Below are 19,591 nucleotides of genomic sequence, written 5' to 3' on the forward strand. Positions count from 1 at the left end.
GAAGTTTCTCTTCCCTGTTTTATCCCAACCCCCTGAATTCTACTATTTCCCTCTCTCTTCTGCTCCTTAATGAAAATTACCTTTTCTCCTGGAACTCACATAGCATTTTGCATCACTCTAATGCATTTATCCCAGATTATTCTGCACTACTATTACCAGGATTTGTATCATATAGTACATATGTACTAGTGATATGTATTTTCTTACCAAATTAATAATCTTCTGGAACAGAAGATCATGTATATCTATTTTGTCAAAATTTCAGAACTCCTTCAAATATCTTCCTCTGCCTCTCCTCGCATGCCCTGTATCCAATAGGCACTTAAGAAATGTTTCTTGAATTGAATTGACATAGGTGTGGCCAGTGGACATATATTCATGTATATATAGCATCAAATGAGATATTTGTGAAGTACTTATCACAGTATCTGGCATATAATTTTAAAAAATGCTTCTTTCCTTCCCTTTCTTCCCATACATCCCAGCACATGACTGAGAATGATACCTTGACAACTCTGACATTCAATATCCCTATGAGGGGAATCATTGTGTGTGTGTGGGGGAGAGAGAGAGAGAGAGAGAGAGACAGAGAGACAGAGAGACAGAGAGAGAGAGAGAGAGAAAAGGAGGAAGGGAGGGAGGGAAAGAAAAAAGAGAGGGAGGGAAGAGAAGGAAAGGGAAGCATTTAAAGGCAGACAACACTATAGCTAGATTTTTAGAATACCTACTAATTTTGATTTTATTGTTGTTGTTTTATTGAATACAAATATGACTAAAGAATCATTAGTTCCTATAGTAGTTGCTGTGATAAGGAAAAGGTACCTTGTCACTTGTGTGTTTTACTCATGTGCCTCTCAATCCAGTTAATGATTTGTTCAAGTTACAATAATATTTTCATTTCTTTCTCTCTCCCTCTCCCTCCTTCCCTCTATTTCTCTTTCTTGTAGGGCCCTCCTGGTCCCAAAGGTGACAAGGTGAGTAAATATATGACGTAAGTGATCCTAGTCAAATTAAAAACAAGGCAAGTTATCATAGATTTGGACCTAGTTTATCTTGACATACTGTAATTTGAGATTATGAGATAGTAGCACACATATGCTGCGTTAAAACTATCATCTCATCTTTCCACTTTGCAGGGAGATCAAGGGGATCAGGGCCCTCGGGTAAGCATTTTCTTCAAGGAAAAAAAAATATTTCCTCCTACCTTGAGTAGAAAATGAGTTTTTAGCACTAAACTAATTTAATAAAAAGTACCCTAGCTTATTAGTTGTCTATCTCTGCATGTTTAGTACCTTCTAGCAAGAATGAATGCCTTATCACCTCTTAGTGAGACTGCTTTGGCAAGCATTTTAAGTAATGGTGGTGTGTGCATAGGGATGGAGCTTGCATATATACATGATATTGCTTTATCTTTATTTGTGGTTTATTAGTGGAATGCTTTACAATAATGAGCCCTGCTTAGTAAGGACCAGAATCATTTTAATTGGGAAAAAACCCACTACCACCTTTCCATTTCTATAAAAGTCTATTAAAAAATCATGACCTTCTAATAAGGTCTAATAAGGACAAAAATTGTCGATTATTAGTGGCTTGTCCCATTAAGTTTCACTTAAATGCCAAGTGTTATGAGATGGATATATTGCATATATTATATGCCAAAAAAATACCAATATGTGTTCTATTTCTTAAACTTCAAGCTAAGTATAAATAAACTGTGATTTCTCTTATTCTAGACATGTTAAAAGCAGTTGAAAGATAACTCTTTAGCTGTAGATATATATATGGAAGAAATTGTCAATGGGATTTCTTTTTTCTTTCTCAAATGTGGTTATTTTAACCATTACAATGCAGTGGTGAACATTCCTCTGCTACCTTGGGTTGTGCCAATTCCCTGATTTCACATCTGTGACTCATTACCCCCATGTTCAGACATACTGTTCTAATGATGTAGTGCCTTGGTTGGGTTACATGCTCTCCATTTTCTCATGTCACTAGAAGCAAAAGCAGGCTTTCAGGGGGAACACAGGTCATTAAAAAAATAGTACAGCAAGTTAAAAGCAGTAATATGTCTGTGCCATATGCCAACGATGATAACTAAAATGGTTTATGCTGGGGTTGAATAGTTTTATTGAGAAAGCTTAAAGAGATGCCAGCTTGAGAGGTTTGCTGTCCCATTGATACTCTCCTAGTGTTTTTGTTTTGCCCTCTTGTTTTTGACCTCTCATTTTTGAACTGTTATGAGTGTAAAACAGTAATCTTGACTCTGACCATTACATTGCTCCTGGAAGTTATCTTTGCTGATGACTGTGTTCAGCCTATTTAGATAAATTAATCTCCCTGAGTAAGATTATTAAACATGATATTGGTTGTTGTGATTGTGAATAAACTCAGATATTAAAACCCCTTCCAATTAGCTTAGATACACTTATCTTGTGTGTCTAAAACCAGGCGATTATTTCACATGGCATCTTACTCATTTCTTTTTTCGCACTACATCAGAATCACTCAACCCTCCTTGGCCAGGTAAAGGCAAGACTGCTTTGTCTCTGAAAGATCTTCTCTTGGCAAAACAGTACTAAGGGGCAGATTAATTCTTTAGCTGTCATCAGTGCTCATTTTTAGAACAGGTGTGTTGGCTTTCATCGTTCGAAGGTGTTGAATGATTAGAAAGTTGAGCCAAGTTTTCAGAATGAAACCTGAACCCATGTGAAATCTCACCTGGTATATCATATTGCATTACAAACTCAAGGCTTGGGTCAGGTTCACTGAAAGTTTGGTCAGAGTTCATGAACTGTTTTGCTGAGCCCAGACAGCATTTCATAAGAATTTTAGCCAGTCTTCATGTGAGTGTAAATCAACTTTTATAAGATCCTTTAGGATTTCAGGTGGGAAATGGGAAAATATTTATGTCCCACAACTTTCATTTTTGTATTGAGGCATATAGCTTGAATCTGATATTCATGGAGATTTTTTGTGAGTGAGAATCTTGATACCTTGGTACCAGTTTTGGAGGAAACTTTGCACCAAATAGAACTGGACATCTTTTGTATAATATTTTATTAGTAAAACTACTAAAGTTCTCCTCCAATGGCTCCTTGTAGTATTGAAGTAAACCTGGGTTTGGAAGTTAGTGCCTGGCACAGGTCCTGCCAAGCTGACTATATGCTTCTTAACCAAGGATTAGAATAAGTTCAGAGAGACTTTTCCCAGGTAATTGGCCACCAGATTTTTCTTTGTTTGTTTTTTGCAGCAGTGATTTATGAAGACTACTCTAATGTTGTAATTAAGATTGCAATCTGCACCAGTGCAGGGTATAATCATATTGATAAAATCACAGAACCTTAAAATACTCATATAAAACTAGAAAATAAGGAGGTCAAAATCCATTTATGCTTTTTTGAAAAATCATACACATATTGCTTTTATAGGTCAGAAGATCTTGATGATTTCAGAAACAGAAGAAATCAATATCAAGACAATTAAATGTCCAATAATTCTTTTATAACTTATGTAAACAAAACAACCTCACCAAAGTTTTCAAATTTGCAGGCACATATATAAAGTTTAGGGAGTCTTCTCTCTATCTTTGAATATATTGAAATGTAAGAAACAAAATTCTACTGATCTTTTTTTTTCATCCCAGGCTGGAGGTAGGTGTGTGTCTCTCTAAAACAATTTCAATTCAGTGTAATAATTAAACTGTTTTCTCTAAGAATCTTAGGGTTTCAAAATAATGTATTATCTGAGAATGCTTTAAACCAATTTTTTTTGACTTTGACTCATTTTTTGCCTTCACCAATCTTTTTTCAACTTAATTTAAATACCATTTTTTTCTCATTTGTTTATTCAGATCTTATTAGTATTATCTTAACACAATCATCTTATTTTCAATACCTCATTTTATTGTTTGGTGACTTTCTCTTGCTGAGCTTTAACTTAATACTTATAAATGTTACAGTGGAGAGAGGCCTGGACTCAGGTGGACCTGCATCCAAATGTCATCTCAGACACTTAATAGCTGTGCAACTCTGGATAAGTCACTTAATCCTGTTTTTCTTAATCCTATAAAATGAGCTAAGGAAGAAAAAGGCAAACTGCTCCAGAATCTTTATCCATTAAAATCTCAAATGGGTTCACAGAGAATGGGACATGATTGAAATGGCACAACAACAAAAAATATTAAATACCCTCCTAGCCACTCTTCATACACCTTTTTCTTCATCAAATATTTCAAAAGAAAATGGAACATGTCAAACAAATCAATGAGGACTTTAAGAAAGTATTGAACTAAAGAATGGGACTCTGCATTCATTTTTTCATTCATTCACACATCCATCCATCCATTCATATATGGCATGGTAATTAATTGAGAGGATTATTCCAGTTATTTATGATAAGCAGTGAAAAAGTACAGAGTTGGAAGATGGAACAGTAAGGAACAGTAAGATCATAGTAGTATGAACTAGTACTATAGGTACTCAAGGCAGGAAGAGATCACTTTTGGCTGAAGGATATCTGATAGCTTTATGGAAGAGTTAGCAGTATAGAAGAAGAAAAAAAATCAAAGTGTATTACAGGAAGTTATTCAGTTTCTTCATATATAACATTTTTTGAACTACATGTCTCTTAAGGGCCCTTCCAAGTCTGGTATCCTGTGTTAGAGAAGAAAATGAAAGATATTAAGACTGGCAGGGCAAGTTGGGGTTGAATTGTGGGAAGCCTTGAATGCCAGGCTTCTGAGTTTGAACCTTATTCAGTAATTAATGAAAATTAAAGTTTATTTGTTTATTTGTTGTTGGTCCAAACCTGTAATTTCATGAATGTAGGAAATTTCTGGTAGAGAAACTTCATTGGCCAATTTAGATCAGCAGTTGAGAAGGCTGCCTGAGTCACTAGTAGATTGAATGACTTTCTTGTATAGACACAGCTGGGATATGACAGTGGAATTGTTGAACCTAAGAAGATGATTTGAGAGTGGAAGAGTGAAATAAAACATGGCTAGGATCTGATGAATTAGGCAAGTGAGGCAGTCACTGATCAAGAGAGGACCCTCGGGCTCGAACTGAACTGAACTGAAAGGATTAAAGAGTGGTTTCTGATCTTGGTGGCAAGATTTATGAGTAAGGCAGTTGAAGGGATGATCATGGGATAGGCAGTGAGTGGAGTGAGTTAAAGATAATTCTGAAGTTTCAACTCTTAGTGATTAATAAAATAGTACCCCCTTCCTCACTCCATTCAAAAAAATAAAAGAAGTCAAGAAGAGAAGCTAGTTCAGAGAGGAAGGTGATGGTTTATATTTCTTATCACTTTTGAGTTTGAAGTGTCCATGCACCATTTAGGTTGACAAGTCCAGCAGATAGTTGGAAATGAAGGACTAAAGTTCAAGAGAGAAGTCAAGCCTAGTAATATAGATCCAGGAGTCATTTACATTAAAATAACAGTTGAAAATACCTAGAGAAAGATTGTAGGGAGAAAATAGAGGGCCAGTGACAGAAGTTGCAATGAACAGTTGGGAAGCATAGTGCATAGTTGGCCTTTATCAGATTTATACTTGATTTAAGTTGCTAAAAACAAATCACTATCATTTCCACAAGTTTCTAAGGATAGGGATTTCTTTGGTAAAGGGAATATCCAGATGAGGAAACTCCCTCTACTCAATATTGAACCCTGGGTTCTCCTTCCTTTAAGCCAGACTATTTTATTTGGTGATCTTCTCAGTTCCCATGGGTTTAATAATGATCTGGGTGTGGGTGATTCTCAGATTTATGTTTATTGCCCTAATCTCTTTCCTGAGCCACCAAATGCCTCTTGGACCTCTACAATTAGACTTCCTATAAGCATCTCAAACTCAACAAATCCAGCCAAAACCAAACTAATTATCTTTTCCCCATACCCTTTTCTCTTGTGAATTTCCCTATTGTGGTCATTTTCTTGCTCCTACTCACGAGGCTTACAAGCTCAGTGTCATTCTCAGTTCTCTCACTCTCAAATACTCCATATATCCATGCCATTTTCTTTTTCTTTTGAAATTAATATCTTATTTTCCCCAGTTGCTTGTAAAATAATTTTTAATATTTGTTTTTAAAACTTTGAGTTTCAGATTCTCTCTCTTACTCCCTCCCCATCTCAACCCATTGAGAAGGCACATGTAAAGCTATGCAAAATATGTTTACAAAAGTCATGTTGTGAAAAAAAACATAAATTTCCTCCCCCCCCTAAAAAAAAAACTCAATAAAAATAAAGGAAAAAAGTATGCTATAATCTGTATTCAAGCACAATCAGTTCTTTCTCTGAGTATGGATAAAATTTTTCATCATAAGTCCTTCAGAGTTGTCTTGCACCATTGTACTGTACAATAACAGTCATTTACAGCTGATTATCTTATAATATGGCTGTTTCCTTATACACAATACATTTACTAAGCATAAGCTTAGGTTTTTTGAGAGCGTTCTGTTCATTATTTCTTGTAGCACTTATAGCACATTTCTTATACTACTATTGTATTCTGTCATAATTACGTTCCACATTTTATTTATCCATTTCCCATTGATGGGCAGCCCCTCAATTTCCAATTTTTTTTGCCCTGAGAAAAGAGCTGCTATAAATTTTTTTTTACATATAGATGCTTTTACTTTTAAAAAAAATCTCTTTTGGGATACATGCCTAGTAGTGATATTGTTAGGTCAAAGAGTTTTTGAACATAGTTTCAAATTACTTTAAAGAATGGTTGTTATTTTTTTCCTTTCCTGGCCTATTAGCCGCTCTAATAGGTATGAAGTAGTATCTCAGAATTGTTTTAATTTGCATTTCTCCAATTAATAGTGAGTTAATGTATTTTTCATATGGTCATAAAAAAGATTTCATTACTTCATCTGAAAATTATTTATATCTTTTTATCATTTATCATTTGGGAGTGGCTCTTAATTTTTTTTATAAATTTAACTCAGTTTCCTAATATGTTTGAGAAATGAGGCCTTTATCAGAGATACTTGCTTCAAAATTCTTTTAATAATTACTATCACTAATTCTATTTCCCTCACTTATTCTATTCTCTCTCTTCTTTTACCCTGTTTTTCCTAAAAAGTGTTTTTTTTTTTTCCCTGACCATGCCTTCCCTCAATCTTCCTTCCTTCTATCACCCCTTTCCTTTCTACTTTTCTGCAGGGTAAGATAGATATCTGTTATTCCTTCTTTGAACCAATTCTGATGAGGGTAAAAGTCACTTTCTCCCTCTCCCCTCTCCTTTTCTCCCTTAATGTAAAAGTGGGGTTTTTTTGTTTTTTCCTTTTGTGGTAGATAATTTATGCCACTCCATTTCTCCCTTTTCCTTTCTCTCAGTACATTCTTTTTGAACCTCCTAATTTTATTTTACTTTTAGATTTATTCAATTCAATTTACATCTGTGTTCTATATCTATATATTCCTTCTAACTGCCCTAATAATGAGAAAGTTCTTTGTCTTCCCATGTAGAAATGTAAGATTAGCTTTGTTAAGTCTCCTATGGTTTCCCTTTCCTGCTTACTTTTTTATGTTTCTTTTGAGTCTTGTATTTGAAAGTCAAATTTCTATTCAACTCTGGTCTTTTTATTATAATGACTTGAAAGTCCTTTATTTCATTGAATATCCACCATTTTCCCTGAAAATTATACTCAGTTTTACTGGTAGGTGACTCTTGGTTGTATTCTTAACTCCCTTGCTCTCTGAAATATCATATTTCAAACTGTCTGAATCTTTGATGTAGAATCAGCTAATCATGTATGATCCCTGACTGTGGATCCACCATACTTGAAGTGTTTCTTTTTTATCCATGACATTTTCACACTTTGTCATATTTGGTTTCACATACTGTCTCATCTATGTCCCTTTTGCTTCACTTACATAGTCACAACTATAGTCTTATTTTAGTCTTCTTTTGCTCTGAATTATTAGCCTTCTAACTGGTGTCTTTGCCATTTAATCTCTGCTTACTCCAATCTATCCTTCAGGTTGAATGGTCTGACCCCTCTCAACTCCCTTATCCCCTGGGAGACATCTCCAGGATCCTATATAAACTCTTCAGTTTGACATTTAAAACTCTTCCTAACCTAGTTCCTTCCCAACTTTCCAATTGTCTTAGCCTTTATTACCATTCACATACTCTATAATCAGACCACACTGGCCTATTTGAAGTTCCTCACACATGACACTCAATTTCACTTCTCTTTTTGTTTATACCAACTGTCTCTCATTCCTGCAATCTCATACCCCTTTACCACCACCTCTTAATTTTCCCGGTTCCCTTTGAGACTGAGCTCCTACTTTCTGTAAAAGACTTTTTCTGGCCCTGTAATGGCTGGTGCCTTTTCCTTTTAGATCACTTTCCATCTACTCTATTTATATCTTGTATATAACCAGTATTTTATATTTTGGCTCCCTTATTAGAATGTATGCTTTTTATAAACATGCATTGTTTTTTTTTTAATTTTCTTTGTACCTTAAGCTCAATGCAGTACCTCAAATATAATAAGCACATGTGTGATCATGTTCATTTCTGCTGGGTCTGATTCTTTGTGATCCTATTTGGGGTTTTCTTGGCAAACATACTGAAGTGGTTTGTCATTTCCTTTTCCAGATTGTTTTACAGATGTGAAACTGAGGCAAACAGGGTTAAGTGTCTTGCCTAGGATTACACAGCCACTGAGTATTTGAAGCTACTTTTGAATTTGGGTCTTCCTAATGCCACTCTTTCCACTGTGCCATATAGCTATCCAAAAAGCGTGTACTAAATGTGTATTGACTTTCTGATATTATCACCAGAGATTGGTACCTCCTCTGCAGTTTAGGATAAAAAAATCTCTCTTAAAGAGTATTCTGCTCTGAGCGATTAAATGATTTGGGCAGGGTCACACAGGCAGTATTTGTCAGAGGTGAGACTTAAATTTTGGTCTTCCTGACTCCAAGGCCATGGAACCTGTCATCATTATCACCATAGCCATTATTGCTAACATTTATCAAGCATTTTAAGGCTTGTAAAATGTTTTATATATTATTTCATTTGATCCCCACCAGAATAAGCTTGTGAAGTAGGTGCTATTATCACTCCCATGAAGAGGAAATTTGTGATTTGCCTGGCATGATAGGATCATAGAATCATAGACTTAAAGCTAGAATGATTGTGTCTAAACTCTTCACTTTACAGATGAAGAAATTGAGGTATAGAGATTATGGGACTTCTTCAAGGTCATACTATCAGAAGAGGCCTAACTGGTTTTTCTATCTACTACTCCCTACTCCCTATAATCTCTCTATGGATCCTGAGAAGGGTATCATCCTGTTTATTTTATATTTGTAATTTCTATTGTAAGAGAATATGTTGAATGAATTGATTATCCCCTTACCAAAGAGCATGCTATTTTTTATTAAGTTTCTTTTATTAAAAGAAAAAATTAATTATATTCTATGATCTACAGCAGAACACTGAAGACCCAATAGCAAAAAAAAAAACCCTCAAAAGTTTTTTTTGATAGCATTTTATTTTTCCAAATAGATGTAAATATAGTTTTCAACATTAATTTCTGTAAGATTTTGTGTTCCATATTTTGTTCCCTTCCTTCCTTATTTCCCTCTCCCCAAGACAGCAAGTAATCTGATATAGGTTAAATGTGTGCAATTATTTAAAACATATACCAAAATGTTTTTTAAATAATAATTTAGGTAATTTTTTTAACCAGACATGATTTTGAAGGCATAAGAACCTTTCAATGATGAAAATTCTCTCTACCAATCATGTAAATACCTTTTAAAAAAACTTTTCTAGTATTAGTCTTGAAAACAGAAAGATTTAGACCTAGAGGGAATCATGAAGGTCTTTGGATTTAATCCCATATTTTAAAGATGAAGAAATTGAGACATACAGAGATTAAGGGACTTGCCCAGTGCCACACTAGTAAATGTTTAAGAGAGGCTGTGAATGCAATTCTTTCTGACTGTAAGGCCAGAATTCAATCTTCTAAACCAATTGGCTGGCTCAAGTGTCAAAAAAGAGACAGAACTGAAACTCAAGCCTTCCTACTTATAAAACTTGTTCTCTATATCCTACTTTTTAATTTACTTTATAATATATTAAATACTCCAACCCTATAAGATTGGTAATATAAAAATACTGTCATCATTTCAAAGAGTAAGAATATGAATTTTAGAGGTGTATAAAGTGACTTACTCATCTTTAACTGAATATAATAGAAGTTTTAACTGAAACTCAGATTATCTGACTTCAAGTTTACTCTATTGGCATCATCTTTTACAATGTTTTCTGTTTTTGACTTACATTGAACATTTTAAAATATTATTATTTTCTAATTTATAGAAGTCTTTTCTAATGTGTCATGTCCTTAGTCCTTGAGAATCAAAAAGATGCCCTTTTGCTTTAATGTTCACATACAAATATGTCCATTCCCCCCCCCAATAACCCAGGTTGTTAACATTTTTACATTTTTCTATGCTTTTTAATACATATAATATTAGATTCAAGAAGGGGACTAAGTCATTATTTTCTGGTCAACATCACAATTCATTAGGAAATTGGCTACCATTCTCATGCTAAATGACATCTAGCCCTAATAAATGAGCTCTGTGCTCAGTAACAACAAGATGCCCAGGAGCTGGGCTCCACTAATTTCATAAAATTATTTTCTCCTCACAGTGTATTCAAGGAAATTTTCTTAACAGCTGGTTCTATGCAAAACTGATAGTATCTTAAAAATGTCTTACACAGGAAGGATGAAGTTCCAGAAAAGGAAAGCATCTAGAAGTTTATTATATTATCTTAACCTTTATTAACTTGAATTATTAAGCAGATCCTTTTGCTCTGTTAAAACATTTAGACATTAAAACATTTAAAGGTGCTTATATGGATTGGTAGGGAGAATTTCTTCATTGAGAGGTTCTTATGCCTTCAAAATCATATGTCTGGTTAAAAATTACCTAAATTATTATCACTTTTAAAAATTTTGAATATATTTTTAAATGATTTTACATGTATAACCTATATCAGATTACTTGCTGTCTTAGGGAGGAGGAAATATTAATGTGAGTTTCTTATTTATTTAACCCTTGCCTTTCTTTCTTCTTACTTAAATAAATTGCCTATGTGGTGCTGAATGTATTGACTCATGAGAAGGGAAAAGATATCTCAGAATGGATGGAACTCAAGTGAAAGAATATTATTTTAATTTTTTCCACATTCAAAAAAAGTTGGCATGGAAACAAGAAGTTCACTAAAATTAAAAATAGTTCTTGTTATATTTTAAATTTTTAATTTTAATTTAAAATTAGAGTTCTCTTGGCAATATTTTTTCTGTACTTCAAACTATTCAGAGTTTTTATATTAAATGGAATTCAGACATTTTAAAGTTTGTTCCATCATGGAGCTATTTTGAAGAAATCTTATTATGTTAAATAGTTTTTCCCCTTGAAATCCACAATAGATAGAAGGTAATGATTGGCCATGTATAACAGTAAGGCAATATCAAGCAAAAGGCCAATGTCTAAGAATCTTACTTTGCTTACTTTTTTTTTTAGAGACAGGTGACAGAGTCTATAGACTTCTGGTCAGAAGTCAGACTAGACCTGAGTTCAAATCCAATCTCAGACATTTATTAGCTATATGAACCTGGGCCAGTCACTTAACTTCTTTGCCTCAACTATAAAGTGGGGATAATAATAGCACCCATCTTGAAGGATTATCATGAGAATCAAATTGAGATATTTGAGAATCAAATGAAATAATATTTGAAAAGTGCTTAGTATAGTGTTTAAATACATGCTTATTCCCTTCTTTTTTCTTCTCACATGTTAGTGGAAAAAGTGGGATCATGATAGGAGATCTAACCCTACGCAATAAACCTATCCAATAGTGGAAGTTTTAAATAGGAAAATTTGATCACATGCTTATCTTTTACTTCCTTTTTATTTAAATTGGAAAGATTGAAATTTTAACCCTCATATCTGGAAAGAAAGTGACCATAAACTTATTAAATTTAATTTTAAAACCTTGATTTAATTTAATTTAATTTATTTAATTTTATTTAATTATCTTTTCAGTAAAGGATTTTCACTAAGTGATGCTAATCAGTCTGTAAAACTCCTGAATTTCCTTTGCATTTTCCCTACATTCAATGGTCTTTGTACCCCTGTTTCCATTTTTTAGAGCAAATAGAAAGGTATTGCATTTTCCATATCCACATTTCTCCCTTAGGTTTCGTTGCTTACATTATTCCCAATAGTATTCTTTTTACTACATATTTTAATGTAATGTATTACACATTCTACTATCTTTTCAGACTTAGCTGAACCAGCTCACATTATTTCTTGAAATTTAATGAATTGAAACATTTTAGACGACAAAGAAAGTCTTACTTTTAAATCATGCAATATTAAGGGCATTCATATTCCTTCCAGTGAAATCTATATAGGTAGGTCATTATGTCTTCAAGTATTGTTAGGTATTTTAGAACAGGGGTTCTCAAAATGTGGCATGAAGAAAGACACAAGACTCAGGAAGGTGCAACCAAGTCAAAACTATTTTTATAATAATACTCAAAATTTTAAGTTTCTAATATGGTAGATATCAATAGATATGATCCATGTAAACATAAGCTCTTTTGGAGGTCATCTATATTTTTAATTTGATTTTTTTGTTTTAAAATATTTTATCTTCCCAGTTATATATATATATTTTTTCAAAATTTTTGAGTTCTACTCTAATTTTGAGTTCCTTTCTTATTGAGAAGGCAAACAATTTAGTATGGGTCATACATATATAATCATAAAAAATTGTTTATTAGTCATAAAAGAAAACAGACTAAAAAGACAATCACAAGTTAAAAATAAAGAAAGTAAACAAAAGTATGCTTTAATTTGCATTTAATTTCTTTCTCATCATAAAATCTCTGGAATTATCTTTTATCTTTGTATTGCTGAGAATAACTAGGATATACACAGTTGATCTTTGTACAATATTGCTATTACTTTACTTTGTATCAGTTCATATAAGTCTTTACAGGATATTTCTGAAAGCATCTTGCTCATTATTTCTTAGAGCATAATAAATTATCATAGTCATATACTACAACTTGTTCAGCCATAGCTACATTGTTGGGCATTCCTTCAGTTTCCAATAATTTGCCAAAGAGAGCTGCTACAAATATTTTTGTATATAGGTCCTTTTCTTTTTTAAAAAATCTGGATTACAGATCTAATAATATCTCTAGATCAAAGGATATGCACAGTTTGATATCCCTTAGGATACAGTTCTAAATTATTCTCCAGCATGGTTAGATCAATTCACAGCTCTACTAATTCAATGCATTAGTATTCTAATTTTCCACACACCCTCCAACAGTTTTCATTTTCCTTTTCTGACATATTAGCTAATCTGATAATCCAAATTGTTTTAATCAGCACTTTTCTAATCAATGGTGACTTTTTTTTCATGTGACTGTAAATAGCTTTGATTGCTTTGTCTGAAATTAGCCTGCTTATATTCTTTGGCCATTTATCAATTCCTCTATATTTTTTAAGAATATAAAGATGTCCTGAAACCAAAAAAGTTTGAGAGCTCTTACTTTAGAATGGTCTTTATTGAACTGTGTGTTTTGAAATCTAAATCTTTTTTCCATAGTTGACTTGAAAATCTAAAATTGTATTTGACTCAGGTTTAAGCAAGATAATTTTTTTTTCATGTGTTGATCTAAATTTTCAGTTTATGCAGTGTGGAACTAGGACTGGCACTGGTGTTTTAAACAGCAATTGTAGTGTTGAGGGTAAAGGAAAAAATGAGTAAGATTTGGGCTTATTGTGGTATAAATATTATTTATAACATTTTATAAGGAAGAGGAAAGAAGTCTTTCTAGGCATCTAGAAAATACTTTAAATTTACTATAAATCTAAATGATAAATTATATCCTACTGGGTATATATTCTTATGAATACTGAACACAATAAAAATATACAATTTGAGAGTAAGCTGCTGTGTGCCAAGAAACAATACAACCTCTACCATTCCTCTCCCAATACCCCAAATCCATCACAGTTGCAACTTTAAGCCCTTGAAGTTAATCAGCAGTGTAGAAAGCAGAATAAATCACAATAGCAGAATTTTAATGACACATTTAAGTTTCAGGAAGGGGATGGAGGGCAAATAACTACTGGTCTGCATTTTCCATCTTAAATCTAATAACAGTTTATTCACTAACAAAGTGAGCTCTGGGAGGACAATTACTGCAGGTTTGATTGAAATTGCCCTCTGAAAAGTAATTTAATTGCCAGACAGTAGCATCTTTTCATAAGTATACTTGCATATTTTCACTAATGGTTCCAGCAGCTCTTTTTAGCAGACATAGATTGTAAATCAAAAGTAACAAACCAAGATTGCTTTGTAAGAAAGGGGGTTGTGGATCTTACTTCAGATGTAGTCCTTTAGAAATTACATTATTGGTTTACAAGCAAGGCAATTTGAATTTTTTTTTTTTTTTACTTTGGGAGAGTTCTATGTAAAAAGAAAATGTTAATAAAGAGAACTCATCTTTCTATAAAGTTCCATTGCTATCTACTAGTAATATTTTCTAGTAATTTTCTAGTAGTATTTTCTAGTAATTTCTAGTAATATTTAAGTGACCATAAATATATATGTTTGCTTTTACAATCACATAGAAATTGGAAAAATTGGGGCAATTGAATTTGACTTATTTGCTTTGGTATTGAATTGAGATTTGTTGACTTGTGGCTGAATTCATCTTGAGTAAGAATGAATAAGAGGGTACACATATTATGGACAAGATTCTCCTGTAATCTCTCATTGAATATTTATGATATCAAAGAGTATGATGCTCTTCCAGGCTAAATACCAACAACAACAACAACAACAAATAATGATAAATAGTATTTATATAACACTTTAAGGCTTATGAATTACTTTGCATATATGTTTATATAATCTCATTTGATTCTCACAATAACCCAGGTAGGAGAGGGATAGGTGCTATTATTATCCTCATTTTACATATGAGACAACTGAAGCAGAAGGATTAAAATGTCTGGGATAGGATTTGAACTTAGCTTTTCTTAATTCCCTCCAATTCTAGAATTCTATTACCTGAGCCACCAAGCTATCAGATATAAATATTCCCTGAATGTCTGAATTCTTCTAAGGCAACTGATTAGATCATTGTGAATATTGGTGAGAAAGAAAGACAAAGATAAATGGCTATGATAGAGCTTTGGGAACCTTCTGGGCTTGAACCTGAATAATTTGATGTAAAAATATCATCAAAAACTGTAACCTTAGGAAGTGCTGGTGGATGGCATAGTGGATTATTGTTCCTTTCATGGATTTATATCAGTTTATTCAGTTTAAGTTCAGGGGCAGTGGGTAGAATAAATGCATATTTCCTGAACCTATCCAGAAGCATCTCATTATAAAGTCCTTAACCCATTTGCTTAAGCCTTGAAAATGATGAAGTGGTCTACTAGGGTCTTGCCACTCTTTTTTTTTTTAATTTAAACACTTTATTTATTTATTTATTTGAGTTTTAGTTTGTAAAAGTTGATTTTTTTAGTTGAGATATTATTTTATTTTCTTATATTTCTTTTCTTTTTCCTTTTCTTTTACTTAATCATATTTTATTTTTTTCTAATTACATAAAAATATAGTTTTCAACATTCATCTTTGCAAAATTTTGGACTCTATTTTTTTCCTCTCTCCCTCCCTCCCCCCTTTTTTTTTTTACTAAAGCTTTTTATTTACAAAACATATGCATAAGTAATTTTTCAACATTGACCCTTGCCAAATCTTTTATTCCAAATGTTTGCCTTCTTTCCCCCACCATTCCCTAGCTGATAGGTGGTCCAATATATGTTAAATATGTTAAAATATATATTAAATTCAATATATGTATACATATTTATACAGTTATCTTGCTGCACAAAAAAAAAATCAGATCAAGAAGGAAGAAAAAACTAAGAAAACAAAATGCAAGTGAACAACAACAGAGAGTGAGAATGCTATGTTGTGATTCACACTCAGTTCCCATGGTCCTCTCTCTTGTATATGGCTCTCTTCCCCACTGAACAAGTGGCACTGGTTTGAATTTTCTCATTGCTGAAGAGAGTCACATCCCTCAGAATGGATCATCGTATAGTCTTGTTGTTGCCATGTATAATGATCTCCTGGTTCTGCTCATTTCACTTAGCATTAGTTCTTGTAAGTCTCTCTAGGTCTCTCTGAAATCATCCCGGTGGTCATTTCTTACAGAACTGTAATATTCCATAACATTCATATGTCATAATTTATTGAGCTATTTTCCAGTTGATAGGAATCCACTCAGTTTACAGGTTCTTGCCACTACAAAAAAGGCTATCACAAACATTTTTGCACATATGGGTCCCTTTCCCTCCTTTAAGATCTCTTTGGGATATAATCCCAGTAGAAACACTGCTGGATCAAAAGGTATGCACAGCTTGATAACTTTTTGAGCATAGTTCCAAATTGTTCTCCAGAATGGTTAGCTCCATTCACAGTTCCACCAACAATGTATAAGTGTCCTAGTTTTCCCACTTCCCCTCCAACATTTGTCATTATCTTTTTTTGTCATCTTAGCCAATCTGACAGGTATATGGTGGTATCTCAGAGTTGTCTTAATTTACATTTCTCTGATCAATAATGATTTGGAGCACCTTTTCATGTGATTACAAATAGTTTCAATTTCTTCATCTGAAAATTGTTTATTCGTATCCTTTGACTACTTATCAATTGGAGAATGGCTTGAGCTATTATAAATTTGAGTCAATTCTCTATATATTTTGGAAACGAAGCCTCTATCAGATCCTTTAGATGTAAAAATGTTTTTCCAGTTTATTGCTTTCCTTCTAACCTTGTCTGCATTCATTTTCTTTGTACAAAAACTTTTAAACTTCATATAATAAAAATTATCTATTTTTTGATCAATAATGATCTCTAGTCCTTTTTTGGTCACAAATTCCTTTTTCCTCTACAAATATGAGAGGTAAACTATCCTATGTTCTTCTAATTTGTTTATAATATTGTTCTTTATGTTTATATCATGAACCCATTTCAACCTTATCTTAGTATACGGTGGTAGGTGTGGGTTTATGCCTACTTTCTGCCATTTTCCAATTTTCCCAGTAGTTTTTGTCAAATAGTGAATTTTTATCCCAAAAGCTGGGGCCTTTGGGTTTGTCAAATATTAGATTGCTATAGTCATTGACTTTTTTGTTCTGTGAATCTAACCTATTCCACTGATCAACTTCTCTGTTTCTTAGCCAGTACCAATGGTTTTGATGACTGCTGCTTTATAATATAGTTTTAGATCTATTACAGCAAGGTCACCTTCATTTGCTTTTCTCTTCATTAATTCCTTTGAAATTCTTGACCTTTTGTTCTTTTAGATGAATTTTTTTGTCATTTTTTTTTCTAGGTCAGTAAAATAGTTTCTTGGGGGTCAGATTGTTATAGCACTAAATAAATAGGTTAGTTTAGGGAGTATTGTCATCTTTATTACATTCGCTTCACCTATCCATGATCACTTGATATTTTTTCAATTGCTTAGATGTGACTTTATTTGTGTGGAAAGTGTTTTCTAGTTTTGCTTCTATAGTTCCTGACTTTCCCTTGGCAGATAGATTTCCAAATATTTTACACTATCAACAGTTATTTTAAAATGGAGTTTGTTGGATTTTGTTAGTGATGTATAAGAATGCTGATGATTTATGTGGTTTTATTTTGTATCCTGCAATGTTGCTAAAGTTGTGGATTGCTACTAATAGATTTTTAATTGATTCTCTAAAGTTCTCTAAATATACAATCATATCATCTGCAAAGAATGACAATTTGGTTTCCTCATTGCTTACTGTAATTTCTTTAATCTCTTTTTCTTCTCTTATTGCCAAAGCTAGCATTTCTAATACAATATCGAATAGTAATGGTGATAGTGGGCAATCATGTTTCACCCTGATTTTATTGGAGATGGTTCTAGTTTGTCCCTATTACATATGATGCTTGCTGTTGGTTTTAAATAGATGTTAATCACTGTTTTAAGGAAAAGGCCATTTATTCCTATACTCTCTAGTGTTTTTATTAGGAATGAATGTTGGATTTTATCAAATACTTTTTCTGCATCTATTGAGATAATCATATGTTTTTTGTTAATTTGGTTATTGATATAGTCAATTATGCTAATAGTTTTCTTAATATTGAACCAGCTTTGCATTCCTGGTAAAAATCCTACTTGGTTGTGGTGTATTATCCTGGTAATGATTTTCTGTAATATCTTTGCTAATATTTTATTTAAGATTTTTGCATCAATATTCATTAGAGAGATTGGTCTATAATTTTCTTTCTCTGTTTTCATCCTACCTGGTTTAAGTATTAGTACCCTATCTGTGGCATGAAAGGAATTTAATAGGACTCCATCATCCCTGTTTTTTTTTTTTTTAAATAGTTTGTATAGTATTTGTATTAATCATTCTTTAAATGTTTGGTAGAATTCACATGTAAATCCATCTGGTTCTGGGGATTTTTTCTTAGGGAGTTGATTAATAGCTTATTCTATTTCTTTTTCTAAAATGGGAAAAAAAAGTAATTTATTTCCTCTTCTGTTAATCTGGGCAATCTATATTTTTGTAGGTTTTTCTCCATTTCACTTACGTTGTCAAATTTATTGGCATAAAATTGGGCAAAGTAACTCCTAATAATTGTTCTAATTTTCTCTTCATTGGTGGATAGTTCTCCCTTTTCATTTTTGAGAGTAACAATTTGATTTTCCTATTTTCTTTTTCTAATCAAATTTACCAGTGGTTTATCTATTTTGTTGGGTTTTTTCAAAAACAAAAACAACTCTTAGTTTTATTTATTAATTCAATAGTTTTTTTTTACTTTCAATTTTATTAATCTCTCCTTTTATTTTTAGAATTTCAAGTTTAGTATTTGATTGGGGGCAGGGTTAATTTGCTCTTTTTCTAGCTTTTTGAGTTGCAAACCCAATTCATTGATCTTTTCTTCCTCTATTTTATACAAGTAAGCCTCTAGAGATATAAAGTTTCCCCTTATTACTGTTTTGGCTGCATCCCACAAATTTTGGTATGTTGTCATTATTGCCAGTCTCGTGGATGAAATTATTGTGTCTATGATTTGCTGTTTCACCCAATCATTCTTTAGAATGAGATTATATAGTTTCCAAGTACTTTTTGGTCTATTTTCCCTTGGCCTTTTATTGAATGTAATTTTTATTGCATTGTGATCTGAAAAAAATTGCATTTACTATTTCTGCCTTTCTGCATTTAATTTTGAGGTCTTTGTATCCTAATATATGGTCAGTTTTTTTTTATGGATTCCATGAACTGCCAAGAAGAAAGACCTTTCTGTCTCCATTCAGTTTTCTCCAAAGATCTATCATACCTAACTTTTCTAGTATTCTATTTACCTCTTTAACTTCTTTCTTATTTATTTTTGTGGATTGATTTATCTAGTTCTGAGAGTACAAGATTGAGATCTCCCACTATTATAGTTTTGCTGTCTATTTTTTCTTGCAACTAT

The 19,591-nt window shown here is 32.6% G+C and overlaps 1 protein-coding gene across 1 annotated transcript in view; it reads left to right on the forward strand.

The window, feature by feature from the left end:
* COL25A1 (collagen type XXV alpha 1 chain) overlaps positions 1 to 19,591 on the forward strand; it is a 547,679-nt gene that overhangs the window by 353,821 nt on the left and 174,267 nt on the right. Inside the window, exons 6-7 of the mRNA XM_051965978.1 lie at positions 948 to 974; positions 1,137 to 1,163. Coding sequence (XP_051821938.1) covers positions 948 to 974; positions 1,137 to 1,163 — 54 coding nt within the window. The remainder of the gene's footprint in view (positions 1 to 947; positions 975 to 1,136; positions 1,164 to 19,591) is intronic.

The sequence above is a fragment of the Antechinus flavipes genome, chromosome 6 (assembly GCF_016432865.1).
Source record: "Antechinus flavipes isolate AdamAnt ecotype Samford, QLD, Australia chromosome 6, AdamAnt_v2, whole genome shotgun sequence".
In the NCBI taxonomy this organism is placed as follows: domain Eukaryota; kingdom Metazoa; phylum Chordata; class Mammalia; order Dasyuromorphia; family Dasyuridae; genus Antechinus; species Antechinus flavipes.